Source organism: Fusarium tjaetaba, assembly GCF_013396195.1.
Source record: "Fusarium tjaetaba strain NRRL 66243 chromosome Unknown NRRL66243_c0000084, whole genome shotgun sequence".
In the NCBI taxonomy this organism is placed as follows: Eukaryota; Fungi; Ascomycota; class Sordariomycetes; order Hypocreales; family Nectriaceae; genus Fusarium; species Fusarium tjaetaba.
The window spans coordinates 196,650-219,225 of record NW_023501280.1 but is presented as its reverse complement, the minus strand read 5'-3'; the positions used below and the strand labels follow the sequence as shown (position 1 = coordinate 219,225).

General features: G+C 48.4%; 12 protein-coding genes across 12 annotated transcripts; 6 read left to right on the top strand and 6 right to left on the bottom strand.

Moving 5' to 3' along the window:
* Window positions 1-341: 341 nt before the first annotated feature.
* On the bottom strand, window positions 342-1,519 carry FTJAE_4352 (uncharacterized protein; the record flags this gene model as incomplete). Its single annotated transcript, XM_037350748.1, has 5 exons — window positions 342-372; window positions 489-680; window positions 736-857; window positions 909-1,192; window positions 1,243-1,519. 5 exons carry the CDS (start codon window positions 1,517-1,519, stop codon window positions 342-344), a joined length of 906 nt encoding a protein of 301 aa, XP_037208599.1.
* Window positions 1,520-2,081: 562 nt separating this feature from the next.
* On the top strand, window positions 2,082-2,934 carry FTJAE_4351 (SPS19-peroxisomal 2 4-dienoyl reductase; the record flags this gene model as incomplete). The annotated part of the gene is made up of 2 exons (XM_037350747.1): window positions 2,082-2,364; window positions 2,414-2,934. The coding sequence occupies 2 exons, from the start codon at window positions 2,082-2,084 to the stop codon at window positions 2,932-2,934; spliced, it is 804 nt and encodes a 267-aa protein (XP_037208598.1).
* A 206-nt stretch (window positions 2,935-3,140) lies between these two features.
* FTJAE_4350 (dityrosine transporter) lies at window positions 3,141-4,526 on the bottom strand (the record flags this gene model as incomplete). The annotated part of the gene is made up of 1 exon (XM_037350746.1): window positions 3,141-4,526. One exon carries the CDS (start codon window positions 4,524-4,526, stop codon window positions 3,141-3,143), a length of 1,386 nt encoding a protein of 461 aa, XP_037208597.1.
* Window positions 4,527-4,952: 426 nt separating this feature from the next.
* FTJAE_4349 (uncharacterized protein) lies at window positions 4,953-6,488 on the top strand (the record flags this gene model as incomplete). Its single annotated transcript, XM_037350744.1, has 1 exon — window positions 4,953-6,488. One exon carries the CDS (start codon window positions 4,953-4,955, stop codon window positions 6,486-6,488), a length of 1,536 nt encoding a protein of 511 aa, XP_037208596.1.
* A 188-nt stretch (window positions 6,489-6,676) lies between these two features.
* FTJAE_4348 (methyltransferase type 12) lies at window positions 6,677-7,543 on the bottom strand (the record flags this gene model as incomplete). The annotated part of the gene is made up of 1 exon (XM_037350743.1): window positions 6,677-7,543. One exon carries the CDS (start codon window positions 7,541-7,543, stop codon window positions 6,677-6,679), a length of 867 nt encoding a protein of 288 aa, XP_037208595.1.
* A 1,568-nt stretch (window positions 7,544-9,111) lies between these two features.
* FTJAE_4347 (ANX-14 annexin XIV) lies at window positions 9,112-10,584 on the bottom strand (the record flags this gene model as incomplete). Its single annotated transcript, XM_037350742.1, has 1 exon — window positions 9,112-10,584. The coding sequence occupies one exon, from the start codon at window positions 10,582-10,584 to the stop codon at window positions 9,112-9,114; it is 1,473 nt and encodes a 490-aa protein (XP_037208594.1).
* A 2,320-nt stretch (window positions 10,585-12,904) lies between these two features.
* FTJAE_4346 (uncharacterized protein) lies at window positions 12,905-13,281 on the top strand (the record flags this gene model as incomplete). Its single annotated transcript, XM_037350741.1, has 2 exons — window positions 12,905-12,990; window positions 13,053-13,281. The coding sequence occupies 2 exons, from the start codon at window positions 12,905-12,907 to the stop codon at window positions 13,279-13,281; spliced, it is 315 nt and encodes a 104-aa protein (XP_037208593.1).
* Window positions 13,282-14,293: 1,012 nt separating this feature from the next.
* Window positions 14,294-15,292, top strand: FTJAE_4345 (sedoheptulose-1 7-bisphosphatase; the record flags this gene model as incomplete). The annotated part of the gene is made up of 1 exon (XM_037350740.1): window positions 14,294-15,292. One exon carries the CDS (start codon window positions 14,294-14,296, stop codon window positions 15,290-15,292), a length of 999 nt encoding a protein of 332 aa, XP_037208592.1.
* A 100-nt stretch (window positions 15,293-15,392) lies between these two features.
* Window positions 15,393-16,227, bottom strand: FTJAE_4344 (uncharacterized protein; the record flags this gene model as incomplete). The annotated part of the gene is made up of 2 exons (XM_037350739.1): window positions 15,393-16,171; window positions 16,224-16,227. 2 exons carry the CDS (start codon window positions 16,225-16,227, stop codon window positions 15,393-15,395), a joined length of 783 nt encoding a protein of 260 aa, XP_037208591.1.
* A 1,224-nt stretch (window positions 16,228-17,451) lies between these two features.
* FTJAE_4343 (pectate lyase) lies at window positions 17,452-18,722 on the top strand (the record flags this gene model as incomplete). The annotated part of the gene is made up of 3 exons (XM_037350738.1): window positions 17,452-17,747; window positions 17,796-17,888; window positions 17,936-18,722. The coding sequence occupies 3 exons, from the start codon at window positions 17,452-17,454 to the stop codon at window positions 18,720-18,722; spliced, it is 1,176 nt and encodes a 391-aa protein (XP_037208590.1).
* Window positions 18,723-19,083: 361 nt separating this feature from the next.
* Window positions 19,084-20,186, bottom strand: FTJAE_4342 (CMGC CDK CDC2 kinase; the record flags this gene model as incomplete). Its single annotated transcript, XM_037350737.1, has 4 exons — window positions 19,084-19,096; window positions 19,151-19,369; window positions 19,419-20,094; window positions 20,150-20,186. The coding sequence occupies 4 exons, from the start codon at window positions 20,184-20,186 to the stop codon at window positions 19,084-19,086; spliced, it is 945 nt and encodes a 314-aa protein (XP_037208589.1).
* A 1,202-nt stretch (window positions 20,187-21,388) lies between these two features.
* FTJAE_4341 (uncharacterized protein) lies at window positions 21,389-22,304 on the top strand (the record flags this gene model as incomplete). Its single annotated transcript, XM_037350736.1, has 2 exons — window positions 21,389-21,894; window positions 21,956-22,304. 2 exons carry the CDS (start codon window positions 21,389-21,391, stop codon window positions 22,302-22,304), a joined length of 855 nt encoding a protein of 284 aa, XP_037208588.1.
* Window positions 22,305-22,576: the final 272 nt, after the last annotated feature.

Sequence of the window (22,576 nt, the reverse complement as noted above, 5' to 3'; positions counted from 1 at the left end):
TATTTTTGCTATTCTCGTAATTTGTTAAAGCGTTTTAGAATTAAATGGGATCTATAGTTATTTGTATTTATTGTTGCCCAAATGAGACCTCAGCCCAAACCGACTTGAACTCATTCAACAGCCGAGTATCAGGTGCGAAAATGCCTGCGAGAGTCTCCATCGCGACATCCTGGCCCCCGATTCTCATGGAGCTTACAACCTCTCGTAATCTTATAACATACCAAGACCGAACCTCACTCGCAGGTTCTGCAGCAGCTGCACCAACGAATAACTGCCAAACCAAGAGTTGCATCGAGGAACAGAGCCTGATATGGGGCTGTAGCAGCGCATACTTCAAGTTCTCAGCCTTGATATCCAACGACCTTCGCCCTTCTATAGGCCATAGCAGTGACAGAAACAGCTGCAGGGAATCGTGCAGAGAGCGGATGTAATGTTCTTGGCTTCCCAACAGTGTATCCACTTTCAGTTGTAGGCGATGAACCTCATACCTAATGATAGCTGCCTTATCTTGTCTTAGCGTCGTGGAAGTGTGATATTTGTCTATTAGTTGACGTAAGTCTTCGATATCGGATCGAATTGCTGCAACATCCATTTGCTTGGGGTCCTCTTCGTTCCGCAATGCGTTGATGAGAGGTAAATTGGAATAGCTGGCTGAAAGAATCGTGTGGCCAATTGAATCACTGGCAACAGTTAGTGAAAGAATATCATGGAAATTTAGTTTACTGTTAGGCATACTATAGGATAAAATCGCCGAACCACGATGGGATGTCCGTGTTTCCTAAGGACCGTCTAACTTTGATCATTTGGGCCAGACCTTGGATATGGACGTCTCTTGCTTCGACATCACTCTCAAGAAGCTGAATTGCGATGTCAGAGAGTTATGTTATGATTTTAGGACTTTTACTCACCTCTGCAAAGGTCAAAGTGAAGACGGCACTGAGCACGCCGTCGGTCAATCCCAGAGGCGTGTCCAACCGTTCGTTGATCATCTTGATAGCCCTTCCTTTACGCACGGACGCTTCGCGAATACCTTGAGTCCTCTGGAGCCGGGGCGAATGTCTTATGGCTATGGACATGGATGCTTCGACTAGGGCTGGTTCAGAGTGCAGTAGGGCGATCCAGTCTGCTTCTCTGTTTGATCCGGGAGAACCGAGACCGGCGGGGAAGATAAGCGCGCGGTATTCACCAAGCACTGCAGGCGAGATTAGCCGCTGCATCCAAGAGTGTTTATAAGCATCTTACAATATTCGACAGGGCAGTATGCAGGCTCTACCATGCGGCTGAGCAAACTATGAGCTATTGGCTTGAGCTCATGCCGCAACTGCCGCTCGTCCAATGTAATCAAGGCAGAAGATGGACTTGGAGATTGAGCGGTGTTTGCTTTCTTCTTCTGTTGGCCGAGCCTTTGTCTCCTCTTGGCAAAGTTTGTCTTGGTAATATGACCTCTCATCTGCTTGGCCTCTTTGGGGCCCAGACCAGGGGCGTTGCTGACATTGACAAAGGTGAACGATGGTGCCATACTTATTCGTCTGGCATTGAACGGATAACTACAGCGAGGCCTCTTGCCGGATTTAGGTATGAAAGAGGAAAATGAGATGGAATGGTCTGGGATATGCCACAATGACTTGCGAAGATGACGGATGATCATGGTCAAGCGATGGGCCCAGTTTATACCCTTTTAGGAAAATGAGATTGATTGGTAGACCAAGGATTTTGTGCTGTGATATCGGACCGGTGAGGTGAACTAACCTCAATGGGAAAACAAGATCAAAGGTATGAGCTTCAATCAGTTGATTGATAATCCGAACCGGTGGCATCAAGGACCACGAAAGCCACGGTCTTTCCAGAAAAGGAAATTGAGTTCGAAATGGGACTATTGAATGCTCTCTTTAGCGACTGTGAATATCGAGTGTTCCTCAGTATATAAACGACATGGAAAGCATCCTCCATGGTATACCTAGAAGCTCATCATCACACTCCAAAAAAACGATTCTTAGATAATAAAACTAGACGGTATGATTCTCAGATGGAGGTTTTTGAAGAGGCTAAACAGAAACAGAACCAAACGGCTCATCATCAACATGTCTCGCTTCTCTCCCCAACTTACTGGCGCCCATGCCCTCATCACCGGCGGCACCAAGGGCATTGGCAGGGTCATCGCTGAGACTCTACTGACCGAAGGTGTCAGTGTCTCTTATTGCTCTCGTAACGTTCGAGGCGACGAGTTTGCAAACTTTAAGGACGCCATTGGCGATGCACGAGCTGTTGGAAGCAGCGTTGATATTTCCAATGCCGCTTCGATCCAAGGCTGGGTTGAAGCTTCAGCTAAGGAGTTTGGAAGGATTGACCTCGTTGTTGCCAATGGTATTTGTGTTGAATGGATTGTGTTATAATCCTGCTGATAGTGAAATAGCTTGTCCTAAGTATGTCAGCCCAAGCATTGATGACTGGGAAAACAGCTTCCATGCCGATGTTCTTGGTCTCATAAACCTGATCAACGCTTCGGAGCCTCATCTTGAGAAGCGAAACGGCACAGGCTCGATTATCGTCATCAGTTCACTTGCTGGCTTTGAAGCTAGACATCCAGCAATCCGGGGGCCATACACCACGCTCAAGCGTGCCCAGGCCACCCTGGCCAAAGATTTTGGACGATGGCTTGGACCTAAGGGTATCAGGATCAACACGATCGTCCCTGGCACCATCGACTCTCCTCCTGTTGACAAGCCGGATGGAACGGTGGAGTTGAGCCAGTTTCAGCAAATCATGACCGCCAACCCTGACTTCCTCAAGAGTCTTATCGACTCTATTCCGCTTGGAAAGGTCGGACAGGCGCAGGATATTGCTAATGCAGTTGTCTTCCTGGGAAGCAGCCTTGGCAAGTATGTCAATGGAGTGAACTTGATTGTCGATGGTGGAATGTCTACTGCCCTCTAGGGCTCTAGCCTGTTGAGTAGGACAATACTGGGCTTAAGTAGATAGGCTTTGAGGAATGAAACTTGGTTTCAGGTAGAAATACAGTCTATAGTCTATTAAGAATACATAGTGCTCCATGAGCTGCTCTTCTATGAGTAAAGTAAACGGAACTCTAAAATAGCAACGAACCTCCACTTCCCCTTTTTACTTTATCTCTTGTCTAAAACTCACACGACCGTCCCATCATTAGGGTCCTGCTCTGCTCCTTCTCTCCACACGACGATGACAATGCAGCCAACTGCCAGAGAGCAGATCAAAGCCAAGATGGACATCCACCAACCAAAGCCAATACTTGCGGTAGCAATCGGAGACACTACAGTGCCAATCGCAGCAAGAAGGTTACGAACCAAGTTGAGATCAGCGACGACTGAAGCACCGACCCCGGGCTTGATATCAACAAGGAAAGGCATAACAGTTGACGTAACAAGCATGAGACCAAGGCCGAACAAGAAAGCTCCAACAAGAGGAGCAATCCAAAATACCTTTTTCTCAATCAACCATCCGTAAATGATCAATCCAACCGGGATAAAGCCAACGCCGTACCAAACTGTCTTGATCCTCTCGATGGGGTGGATGGCACCATCATGAGTCGTCTGGTACTGACGCAACTTGGCATCACTCAATTTCCCTCCGACGACACTTCCGATGGCGTATCCGAGACAATTGCTGATATAGCAAAGACCAATTTCGATGGCTGAGAAGTTGTAAGGTGCAGCGGCGTAAGCGTACGGAAGTGTCGTGTTGAAGCAGTAGAGGCTTGCAAAGCATATGCTCACATAGGCAATAGTAAGAGCAATGGAAGGGACGATCAAAAACTTCAGTTTAGGGAGCGGGGCGAGCGCATCGCGTTTGAGGACTTGGTACCACGGTTTAGGCTGCTCAGTAGACGATTTGACAAGTGTCTCAGGCAGAACCAACAGAGTGAGCATGGCTGCGATGAAGGTGAAAATGGCCATGAAGTACAAGTTTGCGCGCCACCCAAGCCAGACTTGCAAAGCGCCACCAATGATGGGTGCAACCAGGGGTCCAATAAGTGTTCCCAAGTAAAACCAGCCCAAAGCTGATCCACGTTCGGTCGAGATGTAGATGTCGCTTATGACACCGGCACCAACACTTTGAGCAGAAGAGCAGCCCATTGCTTCGATAAGTCGAAAGACGATGATGAGAGGTAGCGAGTTGGAGACCGCGCAGACAATCACTGCGACTGTCGAGATAAGGAAGCTTGAGACTAGGACCGGTCGACGGCCATACTGCTGGCTCAGGGTACTCCACCACAACGGAGCAATGGCCAAGCCAAGAAGAAAGACAGTTGTAGTAAGTGCGACTTTTGTTTCGGTGGTGTGAAAGTAGTCGACAAGAGTTGTGAAAGATGGGAAGAGAATGCAGGAGGCAAATGGTGCTGTGAATGCAGATAGAGTGGTTATGGCGACTATTGCGTGCTTTTGCCAAGTAGAATGGGTTGTTGGGTCTTCTCGTCGAGTAACGAAGCAGAATCTATCTAACCATGTCTGGTAGAGTTGCTTGGGCTTTTCGTTGGAGGCAGTATCTGACATCTTGGCTAAAGGATGAATGGCGTCGGTTTTGAGGAGTTTAGTGTGATTAGTGAGAGTGAGAAATGATGGAGGAATGATATGAGGAGTAAGCTGTGAGTCAAATTAGATGATTGAGTCAGTTTATATATCAAAGCTTCCAGCAGCGATAAATCCTGTCCTGGCTAGAAGATGCGATTCCGGGATTTCGGGACTTTCAGCCATCGGGATTTCCCAAGATAATCCCGATGCTCTTGGGGACCTGACCAATAACAGGCGACAACTGGCTACCCAAATGCCTCTAAAATCTGACAAACATGCACTGTAAGCATCCTCGGGCTTCATCAGCACGCACTAAAACCTGCGGGACTTTCTGATCGGGAATTCTACTTATTACTTCCATCTCCCGAAGTCCCGATACCAAGAACTCACGCATTTCACTCAACAAACATGAACAGAAGCTGCGTCAGTTGCGCCACGTCCAAGGTCCGATGCGACCTCGACAAGAAGGGCTTTCCTTGCTCGCGATGCCAGCAGAAGAACTCACCTTGCGTGAAAGCTGGACGGAAGAAGCGAACAAGGAAAACGACGCCTAGCATCGTCAGTTCAAACCTGTCACCCCAAGAGAGAGCACAGCAGAATGAACCGCTGCCACCGCTCGAGGAGAATGTCGACTTCTCATTCTTTGACACATCATCCTTTGGCGAAATTGACTTTCTATCACAACTTGTTGATATCGAGAGCATGATTGACACGAGCAGTTGGACGTGGAGTCCTAGCGATATAGCATCGCCCATTGGCGAGAACACCGTGACTGACAGCCATGCTTTTTGGGCCGGTACGAGAGTAAATGACGGGTTCATCTGCCCAGATAATTTTCGACTCCCAGCCGACTTCCGTCTTGAGATTGACAGCCCAGAGACCATCCCTGTACATCGCCTAGAGACGCTAGCGAGGCTCTTCTTCTCGCACTTTCATCCTTCGCTTCCTCTACTACATATTCCAACATTCTGCCTAGCTTCATCACCTTCTGTTCTGATTCGGGCGATTTGCTTCATTGGCGCCGGTTTAGACAAATCTCCTACATCTACAGCTGAAGCAAAGCTCCTCTATGGCTCTCTTCCATCACAGCTGGCCAAGTTATGTCTTCGTTCGAACGGAAGCTCGCCAAGCTTTCAGGATCTACAAGCTTTAGTACTGCTGCAGTTCACCGCCATGGCGAGCGGAGGAAGTGCCGAAAGAGCTGCGTCACGACTCATACATCCGCTCCTCGTCGCAGCAATACGACATGAAGGTCTTCTCAAGGTTCACGGAGAATGTACCAAGGCTACACGCAATGCACACTTTTGGACATCGTGGATACAGAAAGAGTCAAACAAACGAGTGCTTTGGGGTGTTTATGCTGTCGACTGCTACCAATCAATACTTTATGGCAGTAAACCCATTCTATCACCGACAGATACGAGGGCATCCTTTCCATGCGATGATGCTAGTTGGACAGCTTGCTCTGCTTCCCTATGGGCTGCACTACCAGCTCAAGACCCTTCTAGCTGTTTCTTGTCCTCCGTTAAGGGCCTCATGGTAGGCCATGCTCCAGCTGAGACGAATCTGACAGCTTTTGGGATGAACCTCTTGATCCTCGCAGTTAACTCACTTTTGCTCGAAGCCCAAACGTCAATACTACACGTCGATACTTCGGCTCTGGACTTGGCACTGCAGACTTGGTATGCATCTTGGCAGCAATTCCAAACGCAGTCCCAAGACGCCAGCGATACAAGGGCGAACTCTGTCCTCATCACAAACAGTCTGTCCTTACACCGCCTGGGAGTCCACTTTATTAGAAATGGGCGGCCTGTTTTGGATGAAAAGGCTTATCTGGAAAGGTCTGCTGACACTAGGAACCCTCTCATCATCAAAGAGCAGGTTTATCAGGATGAGATGATGAAGTACGTGAGGGGAGTCCTTGATGCGTTCGAAGAATCATGACTTCAAAATCTGATAACGGGTACTGCGAAGTGAAAGAATAAGATATCAGGAGCAGGTTTCTAAGCAAATAAATATTGAGAAAGATCGCTGCTTTTTATAGTAGGAGGTTCTAAGAAATAGAGGATCAGACTGTAACAAATAAAAGTCAAGCTCTTCCGTGTCCTCATACCGCAACCAGATTACATGAACTAGAGCTCGCCTAGGTCTGCAACCAGCTCTGCTATAGGTGGTCTTGAAATGTCCTCAAAAGATCGGGATATGAAGACATCGGCACAAACATAACCCATTTCCTCAAAGCCAGTCGGATCCAGTCCACGCGCAGCTACATGCGCAACAGCATCACTCTGCTCCTGGGGAGAAGCGAAGCGGCGTTGACGCAGCACGACGCCTGGAAGCTTCTCAGTCACAAGGCCGAGCTTTCTCAATTGAGTTGCTATTTCCTCGTAGGAAGACGTCCGAATAACAGTGCTAGCCACCCATACGTTGCTTGACCTACCGACTGCAGCAATGATGCGAGCGAAGGTTCGAGAGCTTAAGTAGCTGACGCCTCCCGTACAAATTATAAGACTCACACTCTGCAGTGCCTCACGTAGCCCCGGAGAGGGATCATTGGCCTCTAGATCCTCTGCCCAACCAGCGTCGATCAAGCCGACATCCAAGGCATAGCGAACAGCATGGCCTGCCTTGTCAAGCCCTAAGACCATGGGTTTGGCAGATCGTTCTCGACTCGCAAAGAACTCTTTGTCAGCCAGAACCTGATGCTTAGAATCGAGCTTTGAGTCCATGTAATGAGCTGTCCAAGTTTCCATGTCGACATGGTGTCGGAGCAGGGCTCCATTGATACCGTATGAGCAGCACACGTCTAAGATTGCGGAAGTGGTCCTCCCTCCACAAGATAGTTGGTGGAGTCGCTGGAACAAAGGCAGTACTTGCTGCGGAATTGTGTATTGTAGAGGCGCCAAGATTGTAAGATAGCCTCGCGGGTCTTTCTGGTTGTATAAATCGGTAAAGTTTGCTTTCCGAGCGGCAGCAGATCTCTGCTGCCCATTTGACATTGTGGGCTGCTATTCGTACTGGAGAGGAAGATGCAGAATCCGATGGAGAAGCAGGACAGTGGACACTCCCCCTCTTATATCACCTTAGGTAGTCTCATGTCTCACTTTGGCTTATGCATGTACAAGAAATTACGGAAGACTAAGAGTGGAGGTGACACCGTAAAGCATTCAATCATTATCGCATTGCATTAATACGGCAGCCTCAACATACATGCCAAGACCATGTACGCTGGACCGGTGAGTATGCAGACGCAGTATCACCAGCTTATGCACTTGATACGAAGTTACAATGACCGACCAACACATGCTAATAATAACATAATGTCTACAAAGTGAAGAGCTGTTTCTAGCGCCATGTCGCCATGTGAAACATGAACCTGCAAAATACTATAGTGCCTAGAGGAGGAAAGAAAACTCAAGACCTTAACCCTAATGTTAAAAGTCTTTAGGTAAATTTAGCCTAAGCTTAGGGGACTCTTTGCTAAGTTTTTCCTGATACCTTACATCAAGGTTCGGTATCTTCTTACCCCCCGAGGAGTGCTTCTAATTTCTCCCGTATCATATTGACGCTATATCACAATGCAGCAGTCATCGTCGCGTGGTGGAGGATTGCAAACAAAGCAAGCTCGATAAGCTGCTCGCTTCGAACGGCCTGTGCACGTAGGGCAGACATCTAAAGTTCCAAACAAGGCCCTTTCTTAGTAAAGTTGATAGGTGCAAGATCAGAGACCCAAGCACGTACGGTATTGGCACCAAGGGGAGATCTTAGTGCTGAAGTGTTTGCGTGGCCTGTTGCACTGAGGGATAGCGCAAACTTGTGAGTACGGATTGTGCATTTTCGGTGTACCTGAGTGGTATTTGAACTTGAGATGATAGTAGAAACTGAAGCACAACAGAAAAAGGAGAGCATAGAGAATGAAGGAGGACATGGGAGGCGGGGACTAAGTACCAAAGTCTTAACCGCCAGCCTGATTTCTCAATACGACGGAAAGCAGGCTCTCATGCGATTGAAAGTGCAAGTAATCTCTCGTCAGCACATGTCTCGAGCATTCTCATCTCTTATTTGCTACCAGTCTGTTGTGGCGCTTTAAGGCCGCGTATCTGTCCCGAAAGTGCAACCGTCGATGCATCATGCTACCAACTTGGTAGACCACCATTATGTGTCATGTCAGGTCTCACCAGGTGGCCAGCGACATCAAAGAGTAATGCGGACAAAAGACGATAGAAATCAGGTGAGACTCGCCAACGGACCGAACATTGTGACTTGTTACAAGCTACTAATAATGAATACTGACATTCTTGAAGATGGGCACGCATATGCAATATTGACATGAATATATCTCTTCCATCTCGTGCTCCATAGTGGGATGAAGGGTTATGAGCATTGCACTTCTCGACCGCAGGCAGGCTTTTATTACATTCATGTATTGCTATCACAATCAAAAACTGAAGCTGTCAAGATCCCCATGTAAACATGCATAACAATAAGTTAACTAGATCGAGCCTTGTAATTTGAATTTTCAAAGTAAACACCCTTTGGTAGAGTACACAACATGGCTTCATGATACCTATTTCTCACCGATCAATGCCAGAGCAAAATCCTTGTAATCACCGCTTAGAACCGACTTGATATTCCCACTCAACGTAGCACCAGTCACTGGCTTGTACGCCTGCTTTGTCTGATACAAGCGCCCCTGGTCCCAGTATAGGCTGACGAGTCTGTTGATGAAGAGACGATCCTTGCGCATCGACTTGTTCAGTGGCATACTAAGCCTGCCTGCATCAGCACGAGCTCGATCCTGTGCATGATAGAGAATCCGCAGTAGCACGTCTTCCATGTCACCGCGGAACTCCTTCTCAATGACACTCTCGAGACTACGGTGATATTTGTGTTGATATGCGTCGCTCATGGCCCGAACTTGGGCGTCGTTGCTGCTGGTGAATATCTGCGCTACAGAGACAGCATTGGCACCGATTGTACCCTCAGTGGCCCTCTGAAGTTCTGTAATCTTCTGGTCAATCTCGTGAGGAATCACCGGAGCGTTATCCTCCGCTCGCCTGGCGGCAAGGACCATGCTGTAGAGTCGGTAGAGGGTGTCATCAACGTCTTCCTTGATATCAACCAGAAGTTCCTTGCCTCGGAAGCGCTTGTATTCTGCGGTAATGGCGCGAATATCAGCGTTGGAGCGACAGAGAAGAACATCGTTCAAGGCATCTTCATCGGTGCCAGCGCGGTTGAGAGCCTTTGACAGATTTTGCACGTCATTCTCCAATGGTCCGCGGATCAGAGCGAGAAGACATGTCTCGAAGTCGCCACGGGTCTCACTTTCGATGTCCTTTGCGAGATCGCGCATGAAGCGGCTATTGTAGTCGCGGACCAGCTGAGCCATTGTCCATGGATCCGCGTATTTGGGGCTGACGAGAACACGAATGAGGGCCTTTTCATCACAGCCCATTCCCTTCATGGCCTTTCGAAGAGCCTCCACGTCTGCTGTGGTGTCTACAGGCTTAACCCATGCTTTCTGGGCTGGGTCATAACCTGGCGATGCTGGAGTTGGAGGGACGTTGACTGGGGGTCCGCCATATTGCTGCTGTCCAGGCTGCTGGTGCCACTGCTGGCTGGGGTAAGGTGGTTGCTGCTGCTGCTGTTGTTGGCCAGGGTATGGAGGCTGGCCTTGCTGAGGGCCGCCGTATTGCTGGGGCGGATACTGTCCCTGTCCATAAGGAGCCGGAGGAGGCTGTTGCCCATAAGGAGCTTGCTGTCCTGGGGGTTGCTGTCCGTAAGGAGGCTGTTGTGAATAACCTTGTGAATGCTGCTGGTATTGACCTTGCTGACCCGGAGGAGGGTATTGTTGACCTGCAGGAGGATATGGCTGATTTGGCTGTCCTCCAGGTGGGCCTTGCTGCTGGTAGCCATAAGGCGGTTGCTGGCCTGGAGGTGGCTGGTAGTAACCCTGGCCAGGTTGCTGCTGTCCCGGATAGCCCGGCTGAGGGGGCGCGCCGCCCTGGGAACCCTGCCAGTAAGGAGGTTGCTGCGACATCTAGGTAAGGTAGTGAGTAGACTGTTTAAGCTTCAATTAAGCGATGTTTGGAAGCTGATGCTGATGCTGATGCTGATGCGCGCAAAGTCTTGGACGTGTTCAGCCCTATTAAACTAAATCTGACAGGCGGGGGATCGCAACGTGGAGGCCTCTTCCTGGTTACCTCCCACTATCATGTTAGCGGTTGTGCTACCGCAATCCGGTGTTGAATGCCTCACTGGCGTCTTGCAAGTGGCTGTGCCGCCATTAGGCTGATTGCTATCAAGACTAAAGATGACCCGATCCTCGTTGATCTATCCGATAAAGAGAAGGTGCGGGGCAAACAAGGCAGAACGGGCTGTTTGTGGCTTACAGGTAGGATTGGAAAAGTAACGATCGTCGCATGTGAATTCAATCAATCAATTGTAGCTTGCGATTAATTCGGCGTAGTGATATGGAGCCGTATTGATTGAAGGTCTTGACAATTTAGAGCCCCGCTACAGGGCACTTGAGCGAAGCATCACCTGATTGTTAGCGAAAACATTAGCGCCTGCACCTAAGATTATTCGCTAAGACAGTTTCGAGGCTTGGGTTGCCCTCCAATGGAAGTGGAATAGCAGAAAACGATTAGAGAACACAGATATCTTATTAAACTTTCGAGCGTAGTACAAATTAGATTTTATAGTCCAGCAAAGAAGCCAGAGCTGGAAAGAAACGGGTTGAATGACGTCCAGGTCATAACAAGCTTCGAGTCTCAGCAGAGGCATGTTCTCTCGTGCAAGTATGGAATAAGGTACTTTGAGAAGGTTACGATAGAATACAGAGAATAATAGAAGAAGATTTACTATTGAGCCCATCGACATATCGAGTACAGCCAATGAAATTTCCTGTGCCGTTCTCAAAGCTCACATAATGTTACAGGGATGGGGAATGACCTATGTGCGCATGAATAGGTACCATCATGTTCTCTTTCCGCGCACACATGCTAGTCGTTTCGACATGCCCATACATTTCTTACACTGACCTCAGCTATAACGCATATCGCTTGTCTATCCCAAGCTTTGGCAGTTTAGAGAAGCAGTCCCGTGGAATTCATCCTCTGGCAACTCAATCGCAACACTTGCGGAACGGATTGCTGGTTGCGAGCAGATTGGTATCGTTGGTTCAGTCTACTCAAGATGATTGTACTTTTATTGAAGACAGAGCTGTGTCAATAGCTGGGATCACATCATATTACTAACAAACATCAGTCCTCACGTCCTTCCTTAGGGCAAGGAAAGAAGAATTCGTAAATGACCTTATCTGGATGCGCCATAAACCGAACCAGTCAGCCGGCCTGTTGTTGGCCCATCGTGGTCTTGGCTCTCCCCTGTGATGCACGTATGACTTGTGGCTTTCTTCGGGTACCCTGACCGGAGGGATTGAACTCTACACATCATCACGTCACGCTCCTGGCCCGCGAGTCTACTTGGAAGAGCATACCTTGTGTTTCGAGGATTGAATTGTGGATGGTAGTTTTGAGAGGGCTCTTCAAGAAACTCTGTCTACGATCTGGTTCTGAGGGCCGGTCTCATTTCCCAGTTTTTGATCTGGACGGACAAGAGTTGTGTGTCTGATGGCGATATCTCGGTATTGGTAGGAACAGTTCGGTGATGACCGGTAAGAGTCTAGGCATATGCGCTTACTTGTTTGATCAGCAGAGCGGCAGAAGGAGGTCCATAAGAAGAAGTATATCTTACCTTGAAGCGGTTGGAGGATGACCCGGAGGGTTGGGATGATATCAAAGACATCCTACCAACATATCATCGCATTCCCATTGTTGCAGACAAGGGCGAATATGGTATGGCTGAAGAGAAGATATTCATTCGCCGTGATGTATAGGCCACTCATAGTGCAGTCTTTGCTTTCTATTGCCACCTTTTGTCAAGATCCTGCCAGTGGATGTCACACCAGCCAGAATGTGATAAGCTTATCGAGCCACGCATTTGTGCCTGTCGTGGCTGCATTAGCCAGCCAAGGTTAAATAGGTAGCCAAGGCAATTAATTGCTGACCTGACCGCTCAACCTCGGGACCCTCTCGAAGTCATAAAACACCATTTAAAATAGATTCCCAAGCTGAGTAATCGATCTCCATCAATCACATCACTCCCCGAGTATGGCTCCGTTGACCCGTTGGCCTCGCCCAATTCCAATTTGCAAGGTGGGGAGCTACCTCTCACCCCCGCTCGGTACCGTTATCCTATATAAATGCTAGCTACCCCTCGATTTTAGCTGCCGAGGCCGTTTCACCGAAACAGTTATCATCAAAAACTTCACTCAAATCCCTTTTTTGTATATCAAAATGGCTCAAGTCCTCGTCGTCTACCCCTCCGGTCCTTCTTTTGACCTGGATTATTATCTCACAAAGCACATGCCTCTCGTCGCATCGTAAGTGGGACCCAGATCTGACATGCCACCAGATTTCGATGCAATTACTAATGCCGCTGCAGCAAATGGGGTTCCTACGGTCTCAAGAACTACAAGATCATTACCTTCCAGGAGGGTGCGCCCTTCCAGATCCAGGCTACTCTTGAGTGGGAGAGCCTCGAGGTGTTTGAGAAGGCTGCCGCTAGCGAGGCTGCCGCTGCTGTCTTTGGTGATATCAAGAACTTCTATGATGGAAACCCCGTGCTGCTGAAGGGACCTGTCGTTGCCAGCGAGACTGTTGCGTCATCGTAAGAGTTTAATGAATATACTACTATGCAGACCCTTCCATCTGACCATTTGCCAGCGAATCTAAATTGTAGAGTCCGTTCTGATTCAGATTGGGATAGATGGTATGTTGACGGACATGGAACTCCGCAGCCGCCGAGTATCGAGGAAACGTGTACATATCGGTAATCTAATGCGATTCCGTGAGACATTCCGTGGAACCAGGGTATCCTTTCGGAATTGAGCAGTTATTGGATCAACATTTGTCCAATGTCGATCGATTTGTGAAACCTCATCTTCTGTCATATGCCGTATTGCGGGCCCGGTTCCGCATGTGCTCATCGATCATCCCGCTCCGATTCCAATGCTCTTCTCAGGCATGGTAGATCAGGTGATCTAGCGAAGTTTCAATCTTGAGAATCTTCACTTTCATTGATATGGGAGCCATAGTGATACGATGTTCTGAATAGGAAAACTTGCGGCCCGATAAGACCATGCAGCCGGGTTTCCCGGCAATTCGGTCTCGGCTGATTCACATACCGAGCTTTCTCCCCAAGGATCTGCTGATTGAACCATGGAGACAAAATGGCAAGCTAAAATGTTGTAGAATCGAGAGAACCTCAATCTAACTTGTGCGCAGTGAAGTCTTTTGAGCTTCATGAATCAAGAGTTTTACTTGACATCACGAAGTCGGTGAGCCAAAAGTGGTTCTCTGATTACCGATCGGGAAGTATCATGCACCGTAACTGCTCACACAAGTAGATATATTACTTCCATCTTTCTTTGTCTGAGACATTCGATGTTGAGATCAAGGCAGAATGGCTAAACGCCATGGCCATGATGTGATGTCAAGATCCAGAAGGGTCCTTATCGCCCACTATCAACGCTAATCGGGCCGTCGATAACGACTCTCTAAACTATTTCTGGTTAAGCTCGACCATGACAGGAGCAGCTCAATTGCGTCAATTTTCAGTGACGCAACCTCAAATCCGAGATCGACATTTTGAACTTGACGTTTTGAACATCACATCCTCCAAAAATGTCTTCCACAAAAGCACCCGAGCTCGAGCTCGCGCCGTTCCTCCAGTCAGCGCTACCCCAAGAAAACAGAGCATCATTGCGCGACTCGGTCATTCCTCAGCTTTTAAGCGCTATCGCAGATATCGGCAAAGGATTGAGAGGATCATATGATGTTTCCATCGTCGGCACAGAGAACGCTTTTGGTGACGAGCAGCTAAATGTTGATGTTCTGGCCGAGAACATTATTCGTGACGGTATTGCGAAGTCATCGGCTATCAAAACTGCTAGTAGTGAAGAGGATCCCATCGAGAAGCCAGCGCGCGCAGGAGAGACAACGCAGGCTGATACCAGTGTTGAGCAATACACTGTCGCTTTTGATCCTCTTGATGGAAGCTCTATTATTGGGCCCAATTGGTCCGTGGGTACCATTATTGGTGTCTGGGATGGGTTGACAGCAGTTGGCCAACCTACAGAGAAACAAATTGCTTCTGTTCTTGGAGTATTCGGTCCACGAACCCTCGCCATCGTCGCCCTTCGAGTTCCAGGAACTAAGCCCGTTTGCTTCGAAGTCAGCCTCAACGACACCCAAAAGTTCGTTGTCGCTCGTCCTGAGCTTCGACTCGCCGAGCCTCCCTTTAAAACACGCTACTTCGCTCCCGCCAACCTACGAGCCGCTGCCGACAATGAGAAGTACATGAATCTCGTGACAAGTTTCATCACCGACAAGTATACCCTACGATACTCTGGAGGTCTTATTCCTGATATCTATCACGCTTTGGTCAAGGGTCACGGCGTGTACATCTCACCAGTGACCTCAGCCAGCAAGGCTAAGCTGCGAAGACTTTACGAGTTGCTCCCTGTAGCGCTTGTTGTTGAGTGCGCAGATGGACAGGCCATCGACCCTGAGACGGGTGCGAGAGTATTTGATACTATATTGAAGGGATGTGATGATAGAGCTGGATTGGTTTGTGGAACTTTGGAGGAGGTCGAAAAAGTGAAAAAGGCATTGTTGGGATAGGTTACAGATAGGAAGCATAAAAGTTCGGTTCATTTTTGAGCATCGGTATGAAATCGGTAGACAGCATTCATCAATTTCTTGAACTTCCTATTTGAAACACTTAAGCTGCCCCATTCGAAGCCTTTGCAATATCCGGAAAGTTTGGGCTTGTAACCTTGACGCCATCTCCCTGCGCCAAAGGCTGCCAAACAGCATAGTAAATGCTCGTTCTGTCCAGCAGCACTTCTACCTCAAGCGCATCAGGAAATACATCCGCAACAGATCGTTCGCGCGCAATATCCTCGACCTCTTCGCGCAGGGCCTCGTGATCGGCATCTTCAGGCTTAGGGAACGACATGTGAACAGCGATCATCTTATCCTCCGGTCGGTGCAAGAGCCAAAACGAGCCTGCTCCTCTTCTCTCGGCACCGTCTTTGAGGACGGGATACAGCTGCTTCAAGATGGCTTCAACACCAACATGGTGGTAAGTCCAACGCTGGAAACGACCGATGCCATGCTCTTCAACTGGGGTGAAGTTGTGTGCCCCGATGACGTTCCAAACAAAAGAGTCGACATGTTTGAACAAAGGCTGCTTCCAATAGGTCGTCTTTGGCTCGCCCACTTCGAAATCGTTTGTGGTCCAGTCCTCGTAGCCTTTTGCATTTTCGAGCGTGTCGAAGAGATAGCAGCCTCCAGTCAGCATATCACCGTTGATAGGGTGATACTTCGTAGGGAGGTACTTGATGTACATGCCTGGGCGCTTTCCCATTACTTGAGCGCCGCCATATTGACCCTGCCAGATGTCTTCAAGTCCGACACGGGGAGCAATCTTGATTTCGGCAGTGAAGGCACCTTCGGCGTCAATCTTGCCGACGCCGTAACTGAGGTTTTGGTTATTGGCTGTGGTTGGGCATGTCAGACGTGACATCAGATGAGGGGTATCTCAACTCACCCATTTCGTCTGAAATTTGTTTGTATCTTGAAGTATATCCACTCTTGACTCGCGATGAACTTTCGAGAAAAGGACGTCCTGGAACTGTCCTTCTTATACTTCTTTTTAGTTTTGGCACTATTCCCAAGTGCTTAGTAGAACAGATGAAGTTTGGTAATGATGACGCTGCAGGCTCACGAGGCAGAAGCCAATCACGGTCTGGACCTGTCGATTCTTACTAAGACTGTACGTCTCACGCCTCAAAGTATTGGTTGCCGTCTGAACACGGAGGCTTCTGTCCAGAATCTAACGTACGCTACGATAATCGTAACGTCAAGTACAGGCGCCATATGGTCTCCTATATCCTTAGGGCCTTGTCATCACCATGATATACGCGCCTTGTATTCGAGTTTCCTGTTTGCATTTGCCATAGGTGATATCCCTAAGTAGAGTGCCCTTTCTCCTTAGTAGTTTCCTCAGTCTCCAGACGCGTCTCTTAAGTCTATCTATTGTCATACTTCCAAGTCCTTGGTCGTTCCTGATTTTTCCATTGAATGAGGAACTATAAGCTCGGGCTGTGAGCTTCGAGGAATCACCAGACGATAGGATCACGGACATAGAAAAATGCAAAGAAGGACCACGGAAGCGTCGTATGGAGACTGGATAGCATGGAAGTGAGAATGGTAGCGAGCAGGCTTCACGAACGCGGCTCGAACGCTCCCAAAACTAATAAGGGGCTGGGCTACCCATAACAAGTTGACATCCCCTACTCGCTTGCTCCGAGGAGTATCAACTAGGATTGCCCTATGCTTTCAGTAAACTGTCGGTCAAGGTAGCTTTACGAATATACGAGTATAGAGAGTCGAGCGATTGGACAGAGGAACATCCTGAACATATGATCACACCGTTTCGGCCTATTTCGCCCCGAATCATCAGTGTACTGACTTCATCAAGGAGCAAATGGGCAACATTTGATCCCCCAATTTCCAAGATGCCCCCAAATACTTCCTTTGAAACATCTCCGAGATGATGTCCACCAGTGAAACACCGATATTCTGGAAGGGGTAATATCGTCTCATTGGTGGAAATACCCCTCATCCTCAACCTCGTCGTCCCCTTCGGAGTGGACCAATCCGTACGCCCCATCTAGGAAATTGAGTATAGTACACTTCTTATACATAAAATAATAGACAAATCCATCGAAAAATGAGGAATTGTCACAGCATTCTGATCATTGGATCTCGCAAATATGGTTGTTATTAAGCTTACCCCCGCAATAGTCCTAGCCTTCCTGGCTGGTGCCAACGCTAAGGATATCTTTGTATCTCCTACTGGTACTGGCTCTGGTACTCTTGCTGCACCATATGGATCGATTCAGTCTGCCATTGATGCTGCCAAGGCTGGTGACTTTATTTACTTGAGGAAGGGTACTTATGCTCCTTCGAAGAACATTCAGGTCAAGACCAGCGGAGCAAAGGGTAGTCCCATTACAGTGAAGCCTTATCAGAATGAGAAGGTTATCATTGATGGAGAGAATATGCCTGGGTAAGTAACAACTTCAATCGAGATTGTCTTGAAGCTAACACGACGTAGTACACCAAAGGCTGTTGGCGAATCACTTCCCAACGCTGAGCGTGGCGTTTTCCATATCCAGAATGCCGAGTGGTGGTCATTCTATAATCTCGAGTAGGTTCAACTCTAGCCTCGAACACTCTTAAACTCACATTTCACAGGATCATCAACGGTCCATATGGTATCTACGCCAGAGATGCCTCCAACAACTACTACGAAGGTCTCTCCACCCATGACAACTATGAGACTGGCTTCCAGCTCGAAGGCGCTTCCTCCAACAACCAAGTCATAAACCTCGACTCCTACCGTAACCGTGACCCTCGCAAGAACGGCGAGAGTGCCGACGGTTTTGCTTGTAAGGAGGGTTCGGGTGAAGGCAACGTCCTCCGCAATGCCCGACTTTGGGAAAACGTCGATGATGGACTGGACCTGTACATGTTTGGCTCTCCTGTCACGCTCGACGAAGTATACGCTTGGGGTAACGGTTTCAACCGCTGGGGTTTCACACCCTTTGAAGGTGACGGTAACGGTTTCAAGCTCGGCATCACCAACAACCCTCCCGCGAACCATATCATCAAGAACTGCATTGCCTTCCAGAACGCGAAGAAGGGCTTCATTGATAACGGAAACCCCGGCTCTCTGACCTTCGACCGTAACACTGCTTGGAAGAACGGTGACAATGGTTTTAACCTACGCAGCTCTTCGTCCAAGGTCACCAAGAACGTTGCTGCCAGCAACACTGGTGATCAGGTCAGCTTGAACAGCAAGGTTTCTGCGTCTGGAAACTCGTGGGATATCAAAGACACCTGGAATGATGCTTCTTTCAAGAGCACTGATGCATCCACGCTCAAGGGTGCTCGTGGAACTGACGGACGTGTCAAGGCTAGTGACTTCTTGATTCCTGCTTCTGGAGCTGCTATTGGTGCTACCACCAAGGCAAAGGTTTGAGGAGTGACCTTGGAAGTTTGTCCATAATTCTTAGTATACATATATTCAGTACGACACTTCTTCGTGTCGGTTTTTCTTCACAAAACAAACGTGAGACCTCAAGTTTTAGTTGATCACGCCTAGGTTGGGATGGTATCAAGGGAAGAATCATGCAGCAAAGACAAATACAGTTTACAATTTTGACCTCCGGTACTTATGCCATCTATCATCCACAATTGCCTCCTTCATGTAATCCTCATTAAGTTCATCCTGTCTTGTTGCTCATACCATCAATGATACCGTTTTCATGCATTTCTTTGGTCGTATTCTACAATGTTCCGCCCATAATATCTTTCACATCACGATTCAGTGCAGAAGTAAATCAGTTACGGCCCCTGCGATGATCACATGTCAGCAATATGCGCGTTATACATGGTATAATTACTCACAGAATCTCATCAAAGTAGGGATGGTTCAGGGCTGCCTTGGCAGAAATGCGAGTTACAGGATCGCAGATGAGCATGTAGTCAAGAAGCTCTAGGCCAGCCTCATCCAGGTTCGGGCAAAGCGGAGTTGAGAAATCTCGCTGCCACTTGGGAAAAGAGGGCTTGAAATCTGGGTAAGTGGTGACACCAGGCCAGGCGTCTTCGTCGGGTGTTCCGAGGGTTCTGCCAAGATTAGTACTCGTCATCCAGGACCTAGGTCGGGTTGACTCACCGGAAGATCTTGAAGATCTCGTCGATTTCTGAATCACCAGGGAAAAGGGGCTTTCGGGAGCACATCTCAGCGAAGATAGTACCGACAGACCACATATCAACACCAGTAGAATACTGCCGTCCACCAAGCAAGACCTCGGGCGCGCGATACCACAGCGTGACAACCTCATGGGTATAACTTCTCAAAGGGACACCAAACGCTCTCGCCAAACCAAAATCAGCCAGTTTGAGATTTCCGTCCTTATCAATGAGCAAGTTCTGCGGCTTCAAGTCGCGATGCAATATGCGACGCGAATGACAATATTTGATGCCCTGGACCAGATCCAGCATAAACTTCTGCACCACCTTCTCATCCATTCCCAAGTTTCGCACGGTAGTGGCAGTTCCAGTGGGCAGAGGCTTTCCACGGCCGCCGTCAGTGACGGGGAGCGAGTCCATGTACTTTTTAAGATCAAGGTCGAGGAATTCCATAACGAGGTAGAGCTTGTGGCCGTCGGCGTGAACAATATTCAGGAGGCTGACGACGTTTGGGTGGTTAAGTTCTCTCAGGACGGAAATCTCGCGGATGGCGGTGCTGGGAACGCCCTCGTCTTCGGTCTCGAGACGGATCTTTTTGAGGGCGACGATGCGGCCATTGTGGCTGAGATCGCGGGCTTTGTAGACAACACCATAAGTACCTGAGAAGGGTCAATAAATATGTATCATAACATGACATGACATGGATGTTCAGACCTTCGCCGACTTTTTCTATTCTCTGATAGTTATCCATGTTCGGTCTTGGTGGGGTATGCTGAGATGAGATACGTAGATGCTGGTGAGCGTGGTGAGGGGATGAGGAGATGAGGCTTTCGATACCGAGAATAGAGTTTGTCGCGGTGGGTTTATGTCGTATGCGATAAACTGCGCGTTATTCTATGAGATTACTCGCTATATTTCGTCTTTGCGATGCCGTTGTTCCTTTGTCTGGCCTCTTCTGTTTGTTTTGCGTCACTCGTCAATTGAAAATTCGATGCACTGACGGATCATTTTCCTCCCGACGCGTTTTTGTTGCGGGGACAACTAACGCAACGCGTCTTTCTGTTTGTCGTGTCTCCGCACCAACTCACTCACTGTGAATCACTCACTCACCGCTGAGAGATCGCTTGACAGCTCGTTCTGGTGTTTTCATTCACTATCTTTATTCTTCTCATTAACATTACCATTGTTCAATCTGTTCTTTGCGAACATTCTTTGCTGTTCATGCTCCTCATTGGCCGCTCGATCTAAGGGCCAAAGCCCTTACGCTCACTGACTTGTTCATCCCTGGAGTGGCGATGAGTGAAATCTCATCCACCAAAATAAACGAGGGCGGATAAACGACGCGACCGGCGTCGCAGTAAGGCAATATCAACCAGTAAATCGTCGACCGTGCAACAAACTGATCAGTTGGTGTTTTGGCTATCAGAAATAAATAATCTCACGAGGCTCGCAATAGTCAATGAGATAAGATACAGCGCAATCCTTAAGGGACCTGAGGTCAAGAAGCTATACCTGAAAAACTGAGAGGTGCATCTGGCGGTTTGAGATCATGACACGTCCCTGAAATGGCCTAGCTCTCTCTACTCTCGATGGATTGATCAAATAATAGACAGACCGCCTCATTCATGAACCCGCTGAGTTATGGATCGCTGTCAGTGCAGGTTTAGCGCTGTGTTGGCTTCCACAGCAGTGACTCAATCCCTGTAACGCAGTTCAGCTCTCATCATAATCCACTAAACTATTGCCTGTAGTGGGCGCCAAAACCAATATTTCACTTGTGGCGCCCAAGTCAACGACTTTAGCATATTTTCCCCTGAGGGAAAATAACCGTAAATTTAAGTTATGAGGAGCCCAATCCCTCGTCGCCTTGTCTTGATGCTTTCCTAAGGAGTCGATTGGCCGATCTCTCTTTTTTGTGCTCACTTTGCACTGTCCATTCGCTACCGTTTCATCATGGCTCGTCAATTGGCCGCAATTCTAGTTACTGCTCTTGCTTTTAGCGGTGTTAGCGCTGGACCTTGCAAGCCAGTTTCTGCACTCTCCCTGTCGTCTACAGTTCTTCTCGAGACGACTGCAACTGCGACTTCTCACGAGACTTCTTCGTTTACAGTCACTGCCGATGCGACCGAGACTACTGGTACTTTCGAGACCACAGTCACCGACGCTACCACTAGCACTACTACTGCTACCATGGATGCTGTCGACACTACCATCACCGAGAGCGCTACCGACACCACAACAGCCGGATCCATCACCACTTTCTTGGCAACTACTACTACCGAAGAAACTCCCGAGCAGTCTACCACTACCACTGCTGGTCCCATTGGGCCAGGTCCTTGCATTGAAGAGCAGGTCCTTTACAACCCCAGCTTCGATGACAACAGCGATGCTTGGCCATGGGACTTGGACAGCGATGTCACCGTCGATACAGTGCAGCCGCGTTCCCCCTCTAATCTCCTGTAAGCTACCTTTTTTCTGTCACGATCCGTCTATAAACTATACTAACAGGTCATAAACTAGCTTGAGCTACGTCACTTCCGACAGTCCATCCACCATGTTCTCTCAAGCTCTCCCCGCGTTGGGAGACTATGAATACGAGTTGGTCTACTACATTGCCATGGGCAATTATGCAGTCAATAACTATGACTTCCACTGCTATGCTACCACCTTCGTCAATGGAAAGAAAATAGGGGATAGCAGTAACTTCGATGGAAATGGCCCCTTCGCATGGCAGCGAGTTAGCGAGGTCTTGACGCCGCAGAGCTGTGATGCTGGGGAATTGCGTTTCGAGATCCAGTGCGAAGGCGGATTCCGGTATGTTTACATGCGTGTTGATGATGTCAGTCTCACTCGTCGTTGCGGTGCGTGATTGAGACTATGAGGGACTAAACGTTGCTTTGATCTATGCCTATGAGACATTCCATGAGTCGGCATCTTGTGATGATGCACGTTTCACTGAGACTGATAGCCTTCACCTTGCTTTGACTTGAGCAAATAACATTCCATGTGTAAATAATTCACTCATATATCCAATTCATCAGTCAGTCTATGCCTATCCAAGTACTATGTCACCAAAGTGACGGTAGCTCTATAGTAGACTACTCTTGTATCCTCCTATTTAACACCAAAATGCATGGTCGA